At 38.3% G+C, this 18,554-nt stretch overlaps 1 protein-coding gene across 5 annotated transcripts in view; it reads right to left on the bottom strand.

Annotated features, from left to right (window-relative positions):
* The window catches only part of LOC137996553 (rho GTPase-activating protein 20-like), a 64,408-nt gene that overhangs the window by 19,220 nt on the left and 26,634 nt on the right, over positions 1-18,554 (bottom strand). For 4 of the 5 annotated variants that reach the window (XR_011122327.1, XM_068842003.1, XM_068842004.1 and 1 more), the window contains 3 exons: positions 11,541-11,651; positions 9,803-9,847; positions 28-99 (listed from right to left, as the gene is read on the bottom strand). Coding sequence is in view for 4 of the 5 variants with exons in the window: in XM_068842003.1 (XP_068698104.1) it covers positions 28-99; positions 9,803-9,847; positions 11,541-11,651 (228 nt within the window). In the remaining variant the exon portion in view is untranslated. Of the gene's footprint in view, positions 1-27; positions 100-9,802; positions 9,848-11,540; positions 11,652-14,217; positions 14,387-14,609; positions 14,830-18,554 lie in introns of those variants that run through there. The other variant, XM_068842005.1, reaches the window with a different exon arrangement.

The raw sequence follows: 18,554 nt of genomic DNA, 5'->3' as shown, positions 1-18,554 counted from the left end.
AATATTTACTCCAAAAAGTGTACTTACATAAGAATTCTGTTTCTCTGAGAGGCATAAATTGTCGCTGGGGAATCTGTCTTGAATATCGTAAAGTTTGCACTAACAAAACATAAAAAAATAAAACGCAAAAAAGTGAGACAAAAATGCACACAATATAGTTAAAATAAAACTTTGAAAATAGCCTTTAAAGCATGAATTAATAGTACATGTTCTATGCATCATTTTTAGAAAGAGTGGTGAACTTTTGCGATTTTATTTACCCCGTTTTAGTCACTGACAACGTAAGAAGAATATACGGAGTGATAAAAGATTTAAGTAGTAACAATTCACCGGGGAGATGATATCGTCATTTTGTCGTCTGGGCTTTCAACTTGGAACAGTGCGTCAAAAGGAAAACAGAATTTCACTTTAACTACGAATATAACAACGCAAATTGTGAAACACAAAAATATAATTGATATTATTACTGAATACGAGAGTCATTGTTTACTCTATTTTCCTGAAAACTTGATCGTTTCATAAACTGAGCAGAGAGACATCGTTACAAAAAATACGAAAAAACGCTTATAGAGACAACTTAGCTAAACACACTTTCTCAACAGGATGACCTCGCCTGACAGAGAATTTTTGGCATCTTACCAATCATTTTACCCTCGCTTGACATGGATGTAACACATATGTTCCGCATATGAAAACAAGGAATTAGTAGGTAAAGATGAAATGAGAAAACGTTAAGTTGCCAGCCATTGTCACTGCAATGAACAACAACCGCCTTTTTGGCAAATACTAAAAACTTAAAATGTAACCTTGAGAATCAGTTTTGGAACTTACCGTATCATACCGTTATCATTTTTTGATTGGTAAGGGAAAAATTGATGGTCCTCTATGTAAAAATGCGAAAGTGATGCCATACAAAACACGCCTTATGTATTACACATCTCGGCAATAGTTACATTAAATGCTAACTTGGTCAAAAGCAATGTACAGAACAAGTTGAGGTCACTTGAAGGTCACATGCGTTCAAGTTCACGAGAGGCATAAGGAATGCATCTTATTATGCAGCGTATTTAAACAAAAGGTTCATAATACATCATATCTTCTCGTAAACATTACATAACCCGTTTATCAATTATTGGAAGAAAGGAATTCAAACTGATGTTACATTTCTAAATATACGCAATTAGTTCTTTTTTACAAAATATAGACGCGAATCGAGACTACTGACCCAAGAGTACCCGACTAAAGATCAGACTGAAGTTAGGCTTTTCTATCACGTGATCAGTGAGCGAAAACCCCGACACGAAGGAGCCGTTGTTTCTTTGTCTTGGAACACCCACATAGCATCTGTGACGTCACGTGTATACGCTTTATATTTATAGAGTAATATTCAAAGCTCATATTACAAGTTGTGGGGCGGTGTATGGAAAGTAAACCTTGTGGTAAACGGAACAGCAGTTCAGAAGCCGTGATGACAAGAAGCAAACAATTCAGTGGCTGTTTACAATGACAAAGAAAATTCCAGTTGGTCAACCGCACGGAAATCCAGCGCCTCAACCAATGGAACAAGTTTCCTCCTTTCACACACCCAACATAACTTAGAAATAATTTCCTCACTCAACTTGTCAAAGTGCGTTTGTAAATTAGAGGGTTGCGTTCTCTATTTGAAAAAGTTCCGGCTCTCTCTTTCAGCCATAGCATGGCATCTATAAAAGCAACCACTTTAGAAAAGTTACTTTTAACTAAGAACATACAATTTTCAAGGGCCACTGACCATTCAAATGAAATGGAAAAAATCGTTCCTTACATATATTGACCATGAAGTACTCCAACTTAATTATAATTTTAAACCCTAAACTGTGACACTAAGGAGATAAAGTAAACAAGTTAAAACATCTGGTCGTGTTTACGAACAGCTAACAAACAAGTGCCGGATTATGCATTCCTTATCAGTGTTTATATTCTCATAAATCATGCTTGAGGGGAATATAACCCAGCGGGATCATAATGATAACAAAGATTGGGTCGATCAATACATAGACTTCGCGATATATTCTTGGCAAAAATCACGGCAAAAATCATATCGAAAGGAAAATAAAAAATGGATGAATTGAAGAAACAGTGGTTTTCAAAGGCAGACAATTCCGGTTTGAAACGTTTTTCTGAATTCTCATACAACGTTGGAAATTCTCTTCAACCATATTGAGAGGAAGAAATTAATAAGTTCTTTGTTAATACACACATATCGTTGTTGATCAAGGTGTTATAAAAAAAACTTAAGTAAAAAAGCATAGAATTAATGATAGAGCAAACTGGTTACAGGGTAACAAGAAAGGTGGTTTTTAAGAGAAGCACTTCCGCGGCGAATTGCGGTCGGACTTGCGGGGTCTATTTAAGCGCTTGGTCTCGACATATCAATCAAATATCACACTAAATGGCAGTGAGGGCACCGTGAACATTCTAAGCTTAAAATCACTCAGTGAAAAATTCTCGTTAACTTCAACATTTACGCTGTGAAAATGTTCCACATTACCTAATCTAACCACAGCCGTTCCAATTCCACAATCACTGGGTACTTTAATTTCTCATTAAGCAACCGTTTATAGCTCTTTCATATCCATTACAAAATATTTCATCAAGTGCATACTGTTTCAGAGACAAACACGTTAAGTATTCAATGCTTTGTATATCTACCTGTTCATGATCTGTTCGTGTTTTGATCGCTCTCCGAACCACCAAAGGACTATGAGAAGGTATAACGCTCAAAGAAACAGCGTAAGACGGCGATTGAGCGGTGCGGAGAGGAGCTTTGGTCGTCATATTCCGTAAATGAGGAAGTCTATTGAACACCATCAAGATGGCTCCCTAACAATTACTCTCACCCGGCATACAACACAACTCATGCAATCAGCAACAATTTGTACAGCAAACTGCCACACAAAACACACTCAGCTCACTGAGTTGTTAAACCTTTCAGAGGGTCATCACCAGAATGACTAGATTAGGTCATTTTGCTGCACCCAAACTCTTGTACGGAAACTTCCGTTGCGGATTTTGGAATGAACGATTAACCCGATCCGGTGCAGATTCATACACGATATTTGACGTTCCAGGAAAGTTTGTGAAGTTTGAGGAGTGAGTCTACGTTCCTCGCCTTTCCGAAGGAATGAAAAAGATTAATCCCACAAGAGAATCAGCCCTAAGCCACTGAAATCCCTTATAATGTTATTTCAGTCGAAACAGGCGCCGAACCCGAGAGAAACTAATATGGACGGTCGGGTTTCAACACTATCTAGGAATTGATACGGAATGATTGCATTTCTTAAATTGTTTTTAAAGTAGTATTGCTGTCGCGTGGGCCTGAAATAAAATGGATAACGTGTTGGATGCTCAAATATAACGAGTTGTAGGTACACTCTGTTCACAACAGAAGAACGCTATTCAAATAATGCAAAAAAAAAAAAATCGACATCATCGCATGCTATTTTGGATCATCAAGGACTGAGTGTCGGGAATTTTACAAGTAGATAGCTTCGATGATCTTGAAAGGTCAAGACGTTTGAGGGTTAACACGCATGAGTAACACGCACATCAACACAACAAACCACACCATTTCAACGCTCTCACACGCGGGTTTTGCATTCACCATACTTAAATATGAGAAAGAAAACGGCGAAAGGTCCTAAAGTGAAGATAACCACATAGACTAGTGTAAGGAAGATGTCAAATGTTAAAAAGTCAATGAAAAAGCAAGTGCTCTGTCTGAGCAAACCAGAGATAATGAGAAGTAGGAAATATTCCAAGAACGAAACCTCTTTATCAGGGAAAAACAAATTGCATGCAATCGATGGGAGGAAAGAAGTTTCTGATAACTATGGATTCATTTCTGCTCCTCAGCATGCGTTAAGGTTACACGCTAACCTTTTTAAAGAATGAAAATCGGAAGGATTTGCGCTATGCGGTAATAAAAAATCCGGGCACTGGTCAAAGTTATCTTCACCACAAATCGAACTCTTTAAAGTAACGGGCAATACGACAATAACCCATTAAAAACAACTTTTTGAGGAAGAGTTTTAAGCCTTTTTATGATGCAGAACAAAGAAATCCTTCAGTTCTTTTGATCACAGGAAATTAATCCAATCACCGAAAAAGATTTGGACAATAGACGACCGTCTTATGAAGGCATCGTTCACCAACAGGCAACAACATGGTCTTCCTTTGCAATGTACTAGATTTTTCAAATGTAAAGCAGTAAAATGATACGAAACCTAACAAACAAATTGAATTCAGTCACCTTGTTCAAAACTTAACAACAAAGAAATGACTGACTTCGCTCTTTAAAATAAAAATAGATTTCCAATTCAATTACTTGAACCCTTTCAACACTTTTTTTTTTCTTAATTTAGACGCCACAAAACAGAAAGGCAGTACAGATGGCGATATAAAGATAGAAAACATATACGTGAAAGTTCAGTATTAAAGTTACTTACGCTCTCAAGAAATTTAATTCACACGCAGTTAAGAGAGAGAGAGAATAAAATTCATGGCGCTACTCAATACTGTTCATTGAGAATACGAGACAATTTTTGTCCAAATGCATGGAAGCAACATGTTAGAGAGATTAAACATCACGTTTACGGCAACGGGAAACGTTCGGCTGAAAAATGAAAGAAACTTATTCCATTTAAGCTCATTTCTATTTCCTGTTATCTACAAATATTGGGCAGCTTTTCAAAAGGAAGTTAGAATAAAGCCCTGGCAAAAGGAAAGAGAGAGTTCATGTGAGTTGAAGAGAGTTGAAAGTCTTGAGAGTCGATGAGAGTGATCGAAAGTTGGCCAAACGCGAGCGAGAGTTGACGAGAGTTTGTCGAAAGTTTCACGCCCAAAAAAAGAAGAGAGCCTGGTAACCCCCCTAGGAAAACCCTTTCTGGCGTAAATATGGCGACTAGCCAGCCGGTATATTCAGCTAGCCAGACCGGTAAATTTAATTTTTTGCGCAAACAAGATTCAGCATGTTTTCTTTCTAAAGCTTATGTTTTGTTGGCTCTCACTTCCCTACTGTGATAGTTTTTGGAGGAAACATCTCAGACGCAACGCTTTGCCTCGTATAAGTCAATCAGTGCCAAAATTTCCTCGTGAGTCCACTTTTTTTGAAAAAGCCTTTGCGTTGTCCTTTCGATTGTCCTTGGTCCCCGAATCCGACGCCATATTATTTTTCCCTTTTTAATCTGAGCCCGCTGGAAAAAAACAGTAAATGCTGACCGTGAAACTCTCGCTCAAACGCCAACCGAAACAAAACTCTCGCCAACTCTCATGAAAAATTTGAGCAGGTTCAAAGTCGATGTGAGCTCTCGAGAGTCGACGAGAGTACCCGAGAGTGGACGAGAATTCCTGGGCAAACGAGAGCGAGAGTTTTCAACTCTCATCAACTCGCACTCTCGTTTGGCCCTGGGCTTAAACTACCAGCCAGTCGTTTGCCATTTCCCAATATCAGAAACCCATAAGGGTTGAAACGTGTAACGGCCCCTTGTGTACTGGGAAACAAGCTTCTGAATATTCAATTTGCTAAGTACCATATTTGGAACAACAAGAGCTAGGGGTTTCCAAATATGGTACTTAGCACTGAAACATTCAACCAATCAGTTCGCACTGAATATTCGGAAGCTGTGAACGTGCGTTTACCGGCACGTTTCAACCCTTATGGGTTTCTGCCAATATAAAAAACACCATAACACTCTTTGTTTGTCCCTCCAAAATTTTGCATAAGCATTGTTTTTATTTTCTCTCGGGACTTATAATGGTCCCAAGAGAAACCGGAAAAAATGCTTATGAAAACTTTTGGAGACAATCAAAGAATATTATGGTATTTTTGATTTGGTTAATTTTGCTGTTTCACGTCAACGCGATGCTCAAGCCATTATTTAGTTACCAATCACGTTACCTTAACAGCGTAGCGTCAGTGACAATTTAACAAGAAACTAAAAAAGTTACAAATACAGAACAAGTTGACCGGCGTGGAAACTTAAAAAAAAAAAAAAACTGAAAAACACGGTTTTTAAAACTGGGGGTTTCCTCACAAGTCCAGAACAGACTTAACCAATATAGTCAACTCTACAGAACTCAGTGTCGAAAGGGAGAAGTAATCCTCGTACTTATCTGAACAATTTGATGAATTGTCTTTTAAAGACATCTGAAAAACTCAGTTGGGAGAAAGTCAATTTGTTCGGCAAAAAATGAGCCCAACAAATTGACTTTCTCCCAACTGTGCAGCATCGCAGAGGTCATAGTTTCGAATCTCGTTGAAGCCGCCGGGTTAAATTGTCCAGATACGTGCGACGATCACTTCTATCTAACTACATTTATTTTATTCATAACTCAGTGCTTTGGTATTTTTAAGTATGAACTAAAACTAAAAAGACAAGGGTTAGAAAGGGTATGAAAAATTAATATCGCTTAATGTTTAGCGCATTTTTAGTCAAAGAGGCAATTATGTTCTCGACGTTAAAGAAATACAGAAAAACGCATTTTAGTAATAAAATTAATTGTCATGAGCTTCAGACATCCGGCTATAAAAAGTAAATCCCAGAAATTAAAAATGTCATGTTTCACTTAGCCACAACGCAAATTATCAGATAAATGTCACTTAAGGTCAAAATTATAATCATTTGAAAACTCGAAAACTCCATACTTTTGTATCGAAGCGGGAAGTTTCCGCCCTCCCGCGAAATTTTCAATGATAAAGCCCCCGGGGCAAAAAAGACTTTTTTGTGAGACTTTTAAAGTTACTGAGAGCAGAACAAGCAAGCTACGATAGACATTTTTGGGACTTTTAAATCTTATAAGGGAAAAACGTTACAGCGTTTCAAAACTTAAAAAATAACGCAAATGAAGGGCAAAGCGTCCTCATACAAACCCTTAATTTCTTTCGCTCCCAAAAACAACTGTTTAGTGTGGAGGATTAACGTGGGACACCAACGTGATAGCCATGCCCTCACGTGAAAGGCAACATTCCTGATCTGACATCAGAAATGGTTACATTCCACAAAAGAGTCAAAACATCGTTTGTATAAAATAATTTTGGACCCCGCAAAAGCTTGTTTTCCGAAATAAAAACCGTATGCGCAACCGATCGGTGATGTTAAACGGTGTAATATTCCCGTGACAAGGATGATAAGCTGGTGATTTGGCTGCTATACTACGAGCAGTCCCTGTTTTCGCCGCTTACTTAGTCGACCACAAGGAGAAGACAGGCACGAAAAAAATGGCCAATTTTCGCGCGGCCATTTGTTTTTTCGTGCCTGACTTCCTTCTCTTCACGCGCTCGATTAACGAAGAGGCGAAAGAGGGACTGTTCGTAGTCTATTTGGCCCAAGGGGTGAATAGACCTTTTCGCTTGTACACTTTGTTTTCCCAGTACAGGTTATGTGATAATACTCAAGGCCCGGTTGTTCAAAAGCCGATTAACGCTAATCCCAGATTAAAAATTAACCAAGAAAATTATTTTTCTACTCCCAAATGTTGTTTAACGCTGATATTCGGCAAAACTTTACATTAGATGAACTCAATCCTGGAAAACAAAAATAAGCAAAAGAAACTTACATCAAAAAGTTGAAAATATGAAACAAAAGTTTACGCTAATCCTGGATTAATTTAATCGGCTTTCGAACAACCGGGTCCAGGAGGTTTGATCCTTTGTTTTGTTCATTAAAAAGAGTGCATGCAGACATATTCATGCTCGCATGCACTCTTTTTAAGGAACAAAACAAAGGACCAAACATCCTGAGTATTATCACATGATCTGCATTGGGAAAACAAAATGTACAAGGCGAAAAAAGGTCTACTGACGGGTGAAAAATCAATGGGCGAATTGACCGGTGAAAAATCAACGGGCGAATTGACCGGTGAAAAAAATCAATGGGCGAATTGACCGGTGAAAAAAATCAACGGGCGAATTGACCGGTGAAAAATCAAAGTTCTAGGCAGAATTCCAACCTAACATGAACTACAAGAACATTTTTCGTCATTTTATGAAAGCTATACGAGTTACCGTTTTTAAAAGTAATATCGATCAATTAAATATACCCAACAATATCTCTCACATTTTTGTGAAGAGCAGCAATCTTCAATACTGTTGGTTAGTTTGAACTTATCTGCTTGCAACGAACAGCTCATCTGTAAAGAATCATTGTACTGATACCTATATATATGGATCATCTTGTAAAGATTTTACTGTTATACTCACTGAGGCTGATGATGTTGTTTGAAACATCGAAAGATGTTCCTTTAAAAATAATTGTAACACTTGTGCTATCAAAACCATTTGACTCTTATATTTTGCTTCAGGCTGGGAGTGCCTAAAATGTAGATAGGGTAACTTGAAGAAGCCGGTCAAAGTTTACAGTCGCCTCGGTAGGATTCCAAAAATAAAATTTGGCATTGAACTAACACTTTGACGTTTGATTCTTTTTGCTGCAAATTCGACGTATCTCGTCAACTAATTTATAAAAAAGCAAGTACAAAAATGAGCAGAATATATTAAATATCATACTGGCCTTCAGTCGGCCGTATCAACGCCCTGGCACTTACTTTACGCTTCACGGATCCACCACAGCTCCAGTTCACCTCAAATCGCGCAAACCATTTCATTTCTTTAACTGACCAACAGACCTTTTTTAATACTTTCCAACTCTTTTGGAATGTATTGAACAGCCAAGCCATGTTTCATAAATACGACGGGATATCAGTACTATCTTAGCTTACTGTATCACCTGAACAAACAGCAAACGAAAAGAAATCCCGTGCTACGCACAAGGCTTGCGAGCTCCATTCTTAGCATATTTATCGGCCACTATAACAGCATTGTGCCATATTTGGCCATTTTGACGTCTGAACATTTACCAAAAATTCCAAGGCGCACGAAAACCTTCTGGTACAAATTAAGACTTTAAAGAGTCACAAAACTTTTAATAAAGATATATTTTCATATGACTTTTAAAAGAAATTATCAATTTTTATTGAAGCGGGAGAGTTAAGCCTGGTGCAGTTTCTTCCAGCAAGAGGTAAAACAAACGCAATACAAATAGAAAATTAGAAAGTACACTGAAAGAAAATTGCCCGATATTGCACTGTTCCATTTCGGTATTACAAATGTGAACAGCAACAGTTTCCGGTTCATACTGTGACTACGTTTGACTTTATGCTAAGGTCATCGATCAATGTACCGCACATTTTCAAGCTGACCTTTGCACAAGTCTGATCGATATGCACCTGTTAGAAGAACGAGTCACACGGCTTGTAAAGGTTCAAAATTGCACTGCATTGAAAACCATCTATCCTACTACTTTGGAAAAAATACATTTTTACACATATAGATTTGCGTATATCGCTACAAGAGGCAACGTGAATCACAAAAGTTAAAAAGTTAACACATACATAAGACAATCTTATTACATTACAAGCCTTCGGGATTAATCTTTTTTTTTTAAAGAAGATGAAAAGATAACACCTTATTGATTACAATAAATTTAATTACGTACGACACAAATGAGACAAAGGCATGCTGGGTTTTAACATCTCCGTGCGCGAGTTAAGACAAGTGTTATAAAGCAATTAGGACTTAAAATAGAATCACGAAACATGCGCCAAGTGTAAGAAAAAATAATCACGCACCACCGGACATGGCCCAATAATTCATACAAGCAAAACAAAACGAGGAAATATTACAACCGCTGAAAAGACAAAAAACCGGAGAATGCAAATTGCGAGAGCGGCTACTGGCCCAAGGAAAGCAAAAAACGTTTCAAACCTCATTCTCCGCATCATGTACTTCCTCCTCTTTTTCTTTCACCACCTAAAAAATTCAACGGGCTTTTGTAAATGAAATTCCGGTTGGAATGACAAAAACATAAAGGCAAGAACCTGACGACAACTACGCTTAACATAATAGCAGGGATGTAGCTACAATTTTGTAAAGACGATAGGTTATGTGCACTTAACAGGCGGGTACTTAATTTGGGTAAAAGGCCCAGTTGGACACGCCTATGACGTGTCCCTTCAAGGGGGGTCCGGGGGCATGTTCCAATGGAAATTTTTGAAATGTAGATTCAATCTCGGAAATGCGTTTTCCTCAAATTTAGCAGGTAAATTCAAGGCCATCTCTGATGTTTCCAGACAATTTCTTGTTGCCTTTTACATGAAAATTGAGACATTTCCCGGTTTGTGTATTCTCCCAAACGGCCCTCACAGGTGGAGCAGTAGAGAAACCAGGGAAACCGAGTCATAAGAACTGGCACATACCGTACTCAGCCCACGAATAGCAACAATCAGGATATGAATTATGTCCACCCTTCTTCAAGCCTCAGTTGGACCCCAGTTAATCCTGACCCACTGATACAAGTATCACTGAATCCTACGTAACTATGTTTCCCTCTGCTTTGGTCATTATCTTTTTGACATGATTTTATGACAAGAAGAAAAATAGTAAAGCTTTTCTCCATTAAATGTCTGTCTTTCTTTTGACGATACAGAGAAAAATCTTGTTCCAGAAATGTTTCGGGACATTCGAGAAACGCACGCCGAAGTATCTTCAGTGAAAACTTGCACTTTCGCCGGCAGCCACGCGGTCACGCTATCTGCAAGGTCACACACATTTTTATACTCAAAATCTATACGCCATTGCAAAATTTCAATTTAAGGCTCGTGAGGCTTAGGCTCGGTATCAAAGACTTTGAGGCGCAACAAAGACACTTCGTCAAAGAAGAATGGACGAGAAATGTAGATCCCTGGGTCTTCCTTCTTAGTAATCCTGAAGCGGTCCAGAAAAGACCGTCAGATGCCCAGAAATGCCGGTGATTAGCTGCACCCGGATTTCAATAAGCGTCACGAAGTGTCCCTTGCTCTTCTCCCCGACTTCAACATCACTAGTGTCTCGGAAAACAGACCGTGAATATTAATGTCAATTATTATGTGGCTTGTGTTTGTAGCCGATATAACGCGCGCTCTGATTGGCTAATTGTGACTGAATTGTAGGGCATTATTCTCCCGTAATGCCCACGGGCCGATTACGGGCTTGCAAAAACAAAGCAAAAGGTAATTAAAAAGCCATATAATAAACTACTTACTAACCGACCTAGCTCGAGCCGTACTGGGGAATATTGGCCCTCGGTCGTCAAGTTGTACGGACCGAGCGCAGCGAGGTCCGTACTGCCACGACCTCGGGCAAATATTCCCCAGTACGGCTCTCGCGCTCGATTAGTAAGAAGTTAAAAGTGTCTCCCAAATGCTGTTCCTCAAGTACTGATAAACAGCTGCATTTACCATAAGCTAAAAATAACGTTAACCTTTACCCTTACCGTATTGTCGGAAATAGGTAGCAAAGGCTTTGACTTAAAGGGACACTTTGTGTTGGATGTCAAAGTTGAGTGCGCACTAGTAAGGTGCATTCTGGACAAACTGCAGACCCTAGAAATGAAGTTAGCGCGGGCTTGTTTTAACCAGCCAACTTTTAGGTCACTAGACAATACAGTCAGTTGTACAAAACACACCTGTTTAAATCTTCCCGCTACCTTGCTAAGCTCACTGTAATCGCGGTGGGTTTCGGGTGTCTTCTCCAACAAACTGGACAAAATGCGTTCACATTCAACCACATGCTGAACCTGAAATTACAAAACAACGAATTAGCCGCACGGCTTACATTAGCAAGTTGCTATCGTAAACGCCACGTGCAGGATTTTACACCCCTCCCCCCTCCCACCCAATTCACTTTCTGAATTGAGTATCAGAGAGTTGTTGATTTCCGTAATTTGAGACTTCAGAGACAATCGTAATTCGAATCATTTGACACAAAGAACTAACCGTAACTCATATAAATAAGCAACGCGGAGCGCCAAAGCGCTTGCCTTCGGTGAACAATGCTGCACTGCACAAGAATGATCATTACAAGATCATGACCATTAAGCTCACCAGTGCCACCTCAACAAATGCGATTGAATGAGACTTGCTGACAGTTTTCTCACGTTTTCTCTTGACATTGTGTGCTTTAAATCAAGTTGACAGTAGACTGAGAGGGAGGGTACAGAAAAAAGGGAAGGTAAATTACGGATAAAGAATAGGAATGAATAAAACTCATCAAACGGGAGAGTTAAATTATAAAAAATTGCGACAAAATATTTCTTTAAAACGTTTTTTTAAGGGGCACGGTCACCCTTAATTTGCTGTTTTTGGGTCAAAAATGGGTACAAATCTAAATTATACTGCATTCACACTAAAGCTTAAACACGTTTAAAAGCTGTTTAGTTAAACGTGGTTTAAAATTGTTTTCTTGATACAAGATACTACCTGAAATAATGTAGACTCCAAATTCAACACAATGAAGACACACATTAGAACTTACATGAACCCTACGTAAAAGTCAATCTTTCAGCCTTCCGTTGCTCATTTTTATTTTGTTAAACCTGGTTTAATTAAACGTGTTTAGTTGTTGGGAGTCGGGTATAAGTTAGTACTTTAGATCACACGTACAACATCCCTGACAACCCATTCACAAGATATGAAATATATTTATGACACAAAGAACTATTCGTATTTAATTTTTGCTTTCCTTCTGAAGACAATGTTTTTTTTCAAGTTTCAATCCATTTACATCCTCTCTATCCTTGGCTGCAAACAACAAAGAATAGCTTCAGTGCACCTCAATGGTCATTGCCAACAAACGTACAGCATTATTTTTTGGTTCTCATTGATGCAAGGACGTCTTTTAGTGTTTTGAAGTTTGACTAAAATAGCGTGACACTGCCCTTTAAGATTAAAAAGTTTGCTAGATACGACGTCGTCCCTTTCGACGGCACGGTTAGCAAAACGTCATTATCAAGTCAAAAAGTGTTTGTAAGTTACAGTCTACAAACACTAATAAGAACCATCGGCGATTAAAAAAGGCGTGATGTAAGAAAAGGTAAAAGACAAACATATACAAAGAAGTTTGGCACTTGTGGAGTCCGTTTGCAATTTTGCCTAGCACTTCCTTAAAACTGTAAGAATGAGAAAACAACTGAAAGAATGCATTCGATCGTGTATCTGAAAATTCATTAAGACCGCGGTATGACACTTCCAAGACGAGGCCATAAAGCTTAACTATAGCTTCTACCATTTTGGAGGCTGTGCTCTCTCCACCTTCAAAACATACTTGTGAATATCTACGCAAATTTCAAGAGTACACTGAAGGTATATGTCATTGTCGTTTTCTTTCAGTCCCCACTTGTGATTAATCAGCGACTAAAACGCACGCATACGAAAAAACTGTATTTACTTTACAACTGAAAAGCCAAAAAATTAAGTGGAGAGTATCACAGTTTGCGCATGTTTTAGCGGTTGCGAATATCACCGTTTATAAGCCAATCGGAAGCGACGATAGACATAGGTGTGAAAATTTCTCGCTCAGCCATCTGCGAAGTCTACTGCCCTTAGCTCATTAGTGATTGTTTAATAATCGAGATTTAAATTGTTACGCGTACGTGTAAATTTCCGCCGAATTATAATGTTGCGTCGGATTGGCTCATAAATGATGACATTCGTTAATGACAGTGGCCCTCTAAAGATAACTTAAAGAAGTCTAAAACGTATATAAAAATCGTGACATGGAGAGTTACTTCTGAAATAACCGCTGACGACAAAGTAGCGACTGCGCCTAATAAGTGTGTTTTGATGATAATCACACAGACGAATTTGTTTTAGACACTAAAAAGGCGATAAGTACGTGCTGATTGACTGATCGAGCAACATACAAGCTAGAATTTCCAGAGATATAAATTGTGCGGCAGGAATTTCTGATATTTCCTGGTCTGAAAACATAGGTTTAATAAATGCAATTTATTCGTATAACGTCCAACTGCGTACCGCAAAAACAGAGTTAAAATTCTTCAGCGTGAGAAGAATGGGGTCAACAACGGATTTACACCGCTGGAATTCGCTTAAATACTACAATTCGTTAAGACGTCTTTCGTTGTGAGGATAACATTTTTCAGGAGACGCGTCACATAAGAATAAAAAAACAGAAACTATGACGGCCAAAGTGTTTCACAAGGGGGCATGAATTTAATAATAAAACTATTAAACATGAACAGATCAACAAAGATCCAAGTTTCTTTCTAAATATGCGGAACGAGGGCAATTTAACTGTAATTGTGACGTTAAATTACTATAATATTGAACAAATATGTGGCTTACCCGAAATGTTGAAGTTCTTTTACGCACTCTAAATGAAAATTTCCACCTTTTGGCAGCTCGAAAACTCTTTCTTATTCGGCTTCTAAACTTGCTAAATCGTCTCCGTCGTTGAGGGGACATCAAACTCGCCAGAAAGACGAAATATTTATCGCATATTCGGCCGGGTGTGCTGTGCGATTAAAAATGGTGTTATTAGCGTGTGACAGGTCGTATATCCCGTATCACATGTCAGTCAGTCGACTGCTGCAATGTCGATGCAATGGCTTAGTCTTCATGTCACAAACTTATTTTAAAATTGGTACAAAACGAAAAAAACACGTAAATATTGTATACGAACAAAGCAAATGATATTATCGCTAAAATACAGGTAATTTGTTCCATATATAACGTACCGAATATTACTGCGAGAACTCAACCATCATGAAGACTGTGTTGTGTTGTCAGCAACTTGACAGCAACTATACGTAACCGGCTTAACTATCGAAATATACATTCTCCAAAAACGTCTCAACGCCCTTATTCCATAGACAGTTGTAAGAACATACTGGTGGATCAACCAGATTGTCACCAGTCACAAATAAAAAAGAGCCACTGGAGCTAAAGAGTATTTTTAACTTCCTCCGCCTTTTACGGCAGCTTAATATACAGAAGTTATTTCCTTTTTCTTCACAAATTCTCCACCCACTCGTGATATTGATTTAAAAATAGGTCACCTCAAAAGATTTACCGAAATAAACACACTCGAAGAGCAAGCGTAAATAAAGAACGCTGAAACCGATTGGACCATTTTTCCCAAGACTCAGGTATCTTACGGTTCGTCTCGATATCTATCGCTTGTACGTGAACATAATCTAACTTCTATGGATCAAAACAACGAACCTAATTTTCTTAAATTTTTCAGCTAAAAGAGGAATGCTGTTATCGTGAGCAAATTTAATCATATAAAAACTACACGAAAGGGGGAAATAATCCTCGCCCTTATCCAGACAACTGGCTAAAAATACTAAAATCACTTAATTTCCTCATTTGTTCATACCATGAAACATTTATATACACAAATCGCATAGCAAAGGAAAATGAGGAAAAAGAAAAAGTGCATTAGCTAAAACAAACTAGATTTGTAAGTCTGCGGTGTCTTAAGTAGGAAAGCTTCCTAGCTGGACACCAACATAAGAATATAAGCATAGTACCAACATCTGGCATAAAGGACTTTTTTTTTTTTTAATATAGATATATTATATAAATTTTAAAAAGCTCAGATTAATTTAAGAACTTAGAGAAAAAGAGCTCAATTCACTTCAGTTTCTTCACCGCAACATCTGGAAAATCAAAATCAAGTAACAGATAATACTTAGTTTTTCTTTCTTAGCGCATTGCAGGACACATTCTTGAATTGTTACATGATTATTAACACACAGATCTTTGATGCAGAAAATTTAAAGGATCACTTTCGAACATTTGTTGATACTTTTGTCCAAAAAAAACGATAAGATGAGATTGCTAGAAATTTGTGAACGTTGGACACTGGCGGAGTGCAATGCTATCAGCATGATCCTTTAACTTGACAGTAAAACAGGATATTCTAAATATACTAATTTGAGAATCTCAAGACTTTGTCACAAGAGCGATCTTACTTCCGTTTTGCTGCTTCATATGCTTAGCAAATACCATGCACTGAAGTGCGGCTCAGCGCCAAAGATAACGACAAGAATACCAAAAGTGGTATTAGCAAAGAAAAGGATATTAAAACTAACAATGATTTAAGGTCAAAGGCATTGTCGCGATTTACTCTTTCAAGAGTGGATAAATAGATCTGTACGATTGTTAACCTGAGAAACACGACAACAATTTACTGCGTGTACAAACACTGCGATGAAGGCATGTTTATGCAGGACCCCATCATGGTTACGCTTTAACTGCTCAGTCCTTTGTCCGGGCTGCCTTTTTTTACTTGTTGAAAAGAATGGTGAAAAACGAGTCACACGTAAAAAACAGGTTCACCAAAGAGGTCTAAATCGATTAAAAATAGACGCACGTCCAAGCCCTGACCTCAGTACAAGCGGATTTCCGCTGTTTAGCGCCGTTAAAACTCAGTTCACATCAACAAACACAAATTTTTCAGACTCAAAGCTTCCCTGGTGATCGTCTAATAATCCACCACCAAGGACGTAGATATTGATAAACGCACAGCATTCTCCGGGCTATTAAAACTGACAATGTTGGCGCGTCAGCGAATGCAAATGCCAATTGATGTAGAATGCTTTACTGAAGTGATAAGAAGTTAACGACAACATCCGCACAAGTGGAGAAAAAAATCCACATGACGCCTTTTGGGAGGCGTTTAAGCAATTTGTTGTTCAAAAGGGGCTAAAGGCGAAAGCTACAGTAACCACAAAAATTTGGCTACATTTAAAACTACTCGAATTTCGGGAAAAGTCCCAAAAGCGTTTCGGGTTGGGGACTCCTAGCCACTGATTTGCATATGAATACTAGCACGATACCGACTGGCCATCGGCAGCCTGAATACGTCAAAACCTGAACTCTAACCATGACATTACACAAAAAGTCCGGCGTAGCGAGCAAGAGATGCGCCCGTAAGCAAACCATTTATGTTGTTTGCTCAATATTTGGTGTCAGTAATAAATTAACCATCCGACACGGTTCAATTTTCCGTGATGGTTTTCACTGTAATCATAAAAATTAAAAACTCCTATTTTCCTATAATTCACTTGCCACGTTCTGGGGTTGAGACGGAAGGGTGAGGGGGGGCGGGGGGAGGAGAGGAGGAGGTTTGGGGGTTCGATCAACCTCCTAAATTAAATCAGCTAACGTTAAAAACTTGTAAAAGTATAAAATAAATACAGTCAATCTTAAATTCAATAAATTCATAACCAAGTTAAGGCTATCAGGCTTCGCTATGATGATTATTCTCGACGAAAAGCCCGTTGCTTCTTGTTGATCCTGTCTTTGACGAAACACAAAATTGAAAAAAAATATATAAAATGCAGTATACAATGCAGTTTTAGAAATGACAATATAAAGGAAGGCACGATAACGTGGCGCGGTATATTTACTGGCAACTTTGTGGTAACTTGGAAAGAGCCAATAGCTGGTATGAACAGAAACCTGAGGGAGTGGTGGAAAGCGAACACTTCAAGATACCGTGTGATCGGAAAATCTATTTATTGATAAAAAGGAGAGAGAGGTTGTCATAATCGATGTTACCCTCGCAGATGATGACAGGGTGAAAGATAAGGAACTTGAGAAGTTAGAGAAATACTAACAATTGAAAGGTGACATCATCATCATCATCATCATCATCATCATCATCATAAGTCACAAGGTTACTTAGCGGAACGCAAGTGCTCTACTAATTGGGGAAACTACAAATCAACTGAAATAAGAATAAATCAGTCTTTTCATGCAGTTTCTCTAAAATGTTTCCCCTCGTTGATTAAACGATAACAATCTTTTTTCTTCCAAGAATTGTTGTGTACAACAACAGTTCACATAAGAGTTGTGAGAAATGTAAAATGTGAACTGGCAAAGTCAATGTAAAGCAATTATTTGCAGCCTTTGTTCCCACGAACTTGAAGTGAACTACGAAGCTGTCTTCTATCACAAACTACGATAATCAACAACCGGCACAATTCGCTTGAATTCCAATTCAAATATGCAATTTTCATGGCCTCGCCGGAAAGATGGTCTGAATTTTCTAAACTTAAAGTGATCACTTCGTGGATACTGTACATGACTAATTTCCTGTTTTAAGTCTAATGACCGCAAAAAAGAACGCATATTGAAGCTAGCACAAAGGGGGGAAATTTGAAAGGCAGTATCTATAAGTTATAGATTCAATTGGGTTATCTGTGTGGGACTTGTTCATAATTAGATGCAAGCCCAACTTGAATACTCAACATGAAGTGATCCGTTCAGTTTAAGTTACAATAAGGGAAGCGTTGCAGTCCACCTTATTTTTAGGTAAAGTCTTAAGCCGATCATACACGGTTCAACATCTTGCAACATTTGTTGCGCAACGAACGTTGAACAATGTTGCACAAACGTGTTGAACGGAATAGAGCTGGTCTCTATTTTCGTTCAACATCGTTCAACAACATTCAACGTGTTGAATGATATATTTCAACATTCAACATGACATGACAAACAGTTCAACATTTGTTGATCAACAAATGTTGCACCGTGTATCATCGGCTTTAAATTTGACTGTTTATCTTTACTTAAGAACAGAGTTTAGTGGACATTTTGGGGTATTATGTCTCTGTATTCCTAGACAAGAGTGATGTAGGCTAAATTTGGCTCTACATCTTTACTTGAGG

This window comes from Montipora foliosa, chromosome 3 (assembly GCF_036669935.1).
Source record: "Montipora foliosa isolate CH-2021 chromosome 3, ASM3666993v2, whole genome shotgun sequence".
Taxonomy (NCBI): domain Eukaryota; kingdom Metazoa; phylum Cnidaria; class Anthozoa; order Scleractinia; family Acroporidae; genus Montipora; species Montipora foliosa.
Note: the sequence above shows the minus strand (reverse complement) of the source record. Positions and strands in the feature narration are given on the sequence as shown.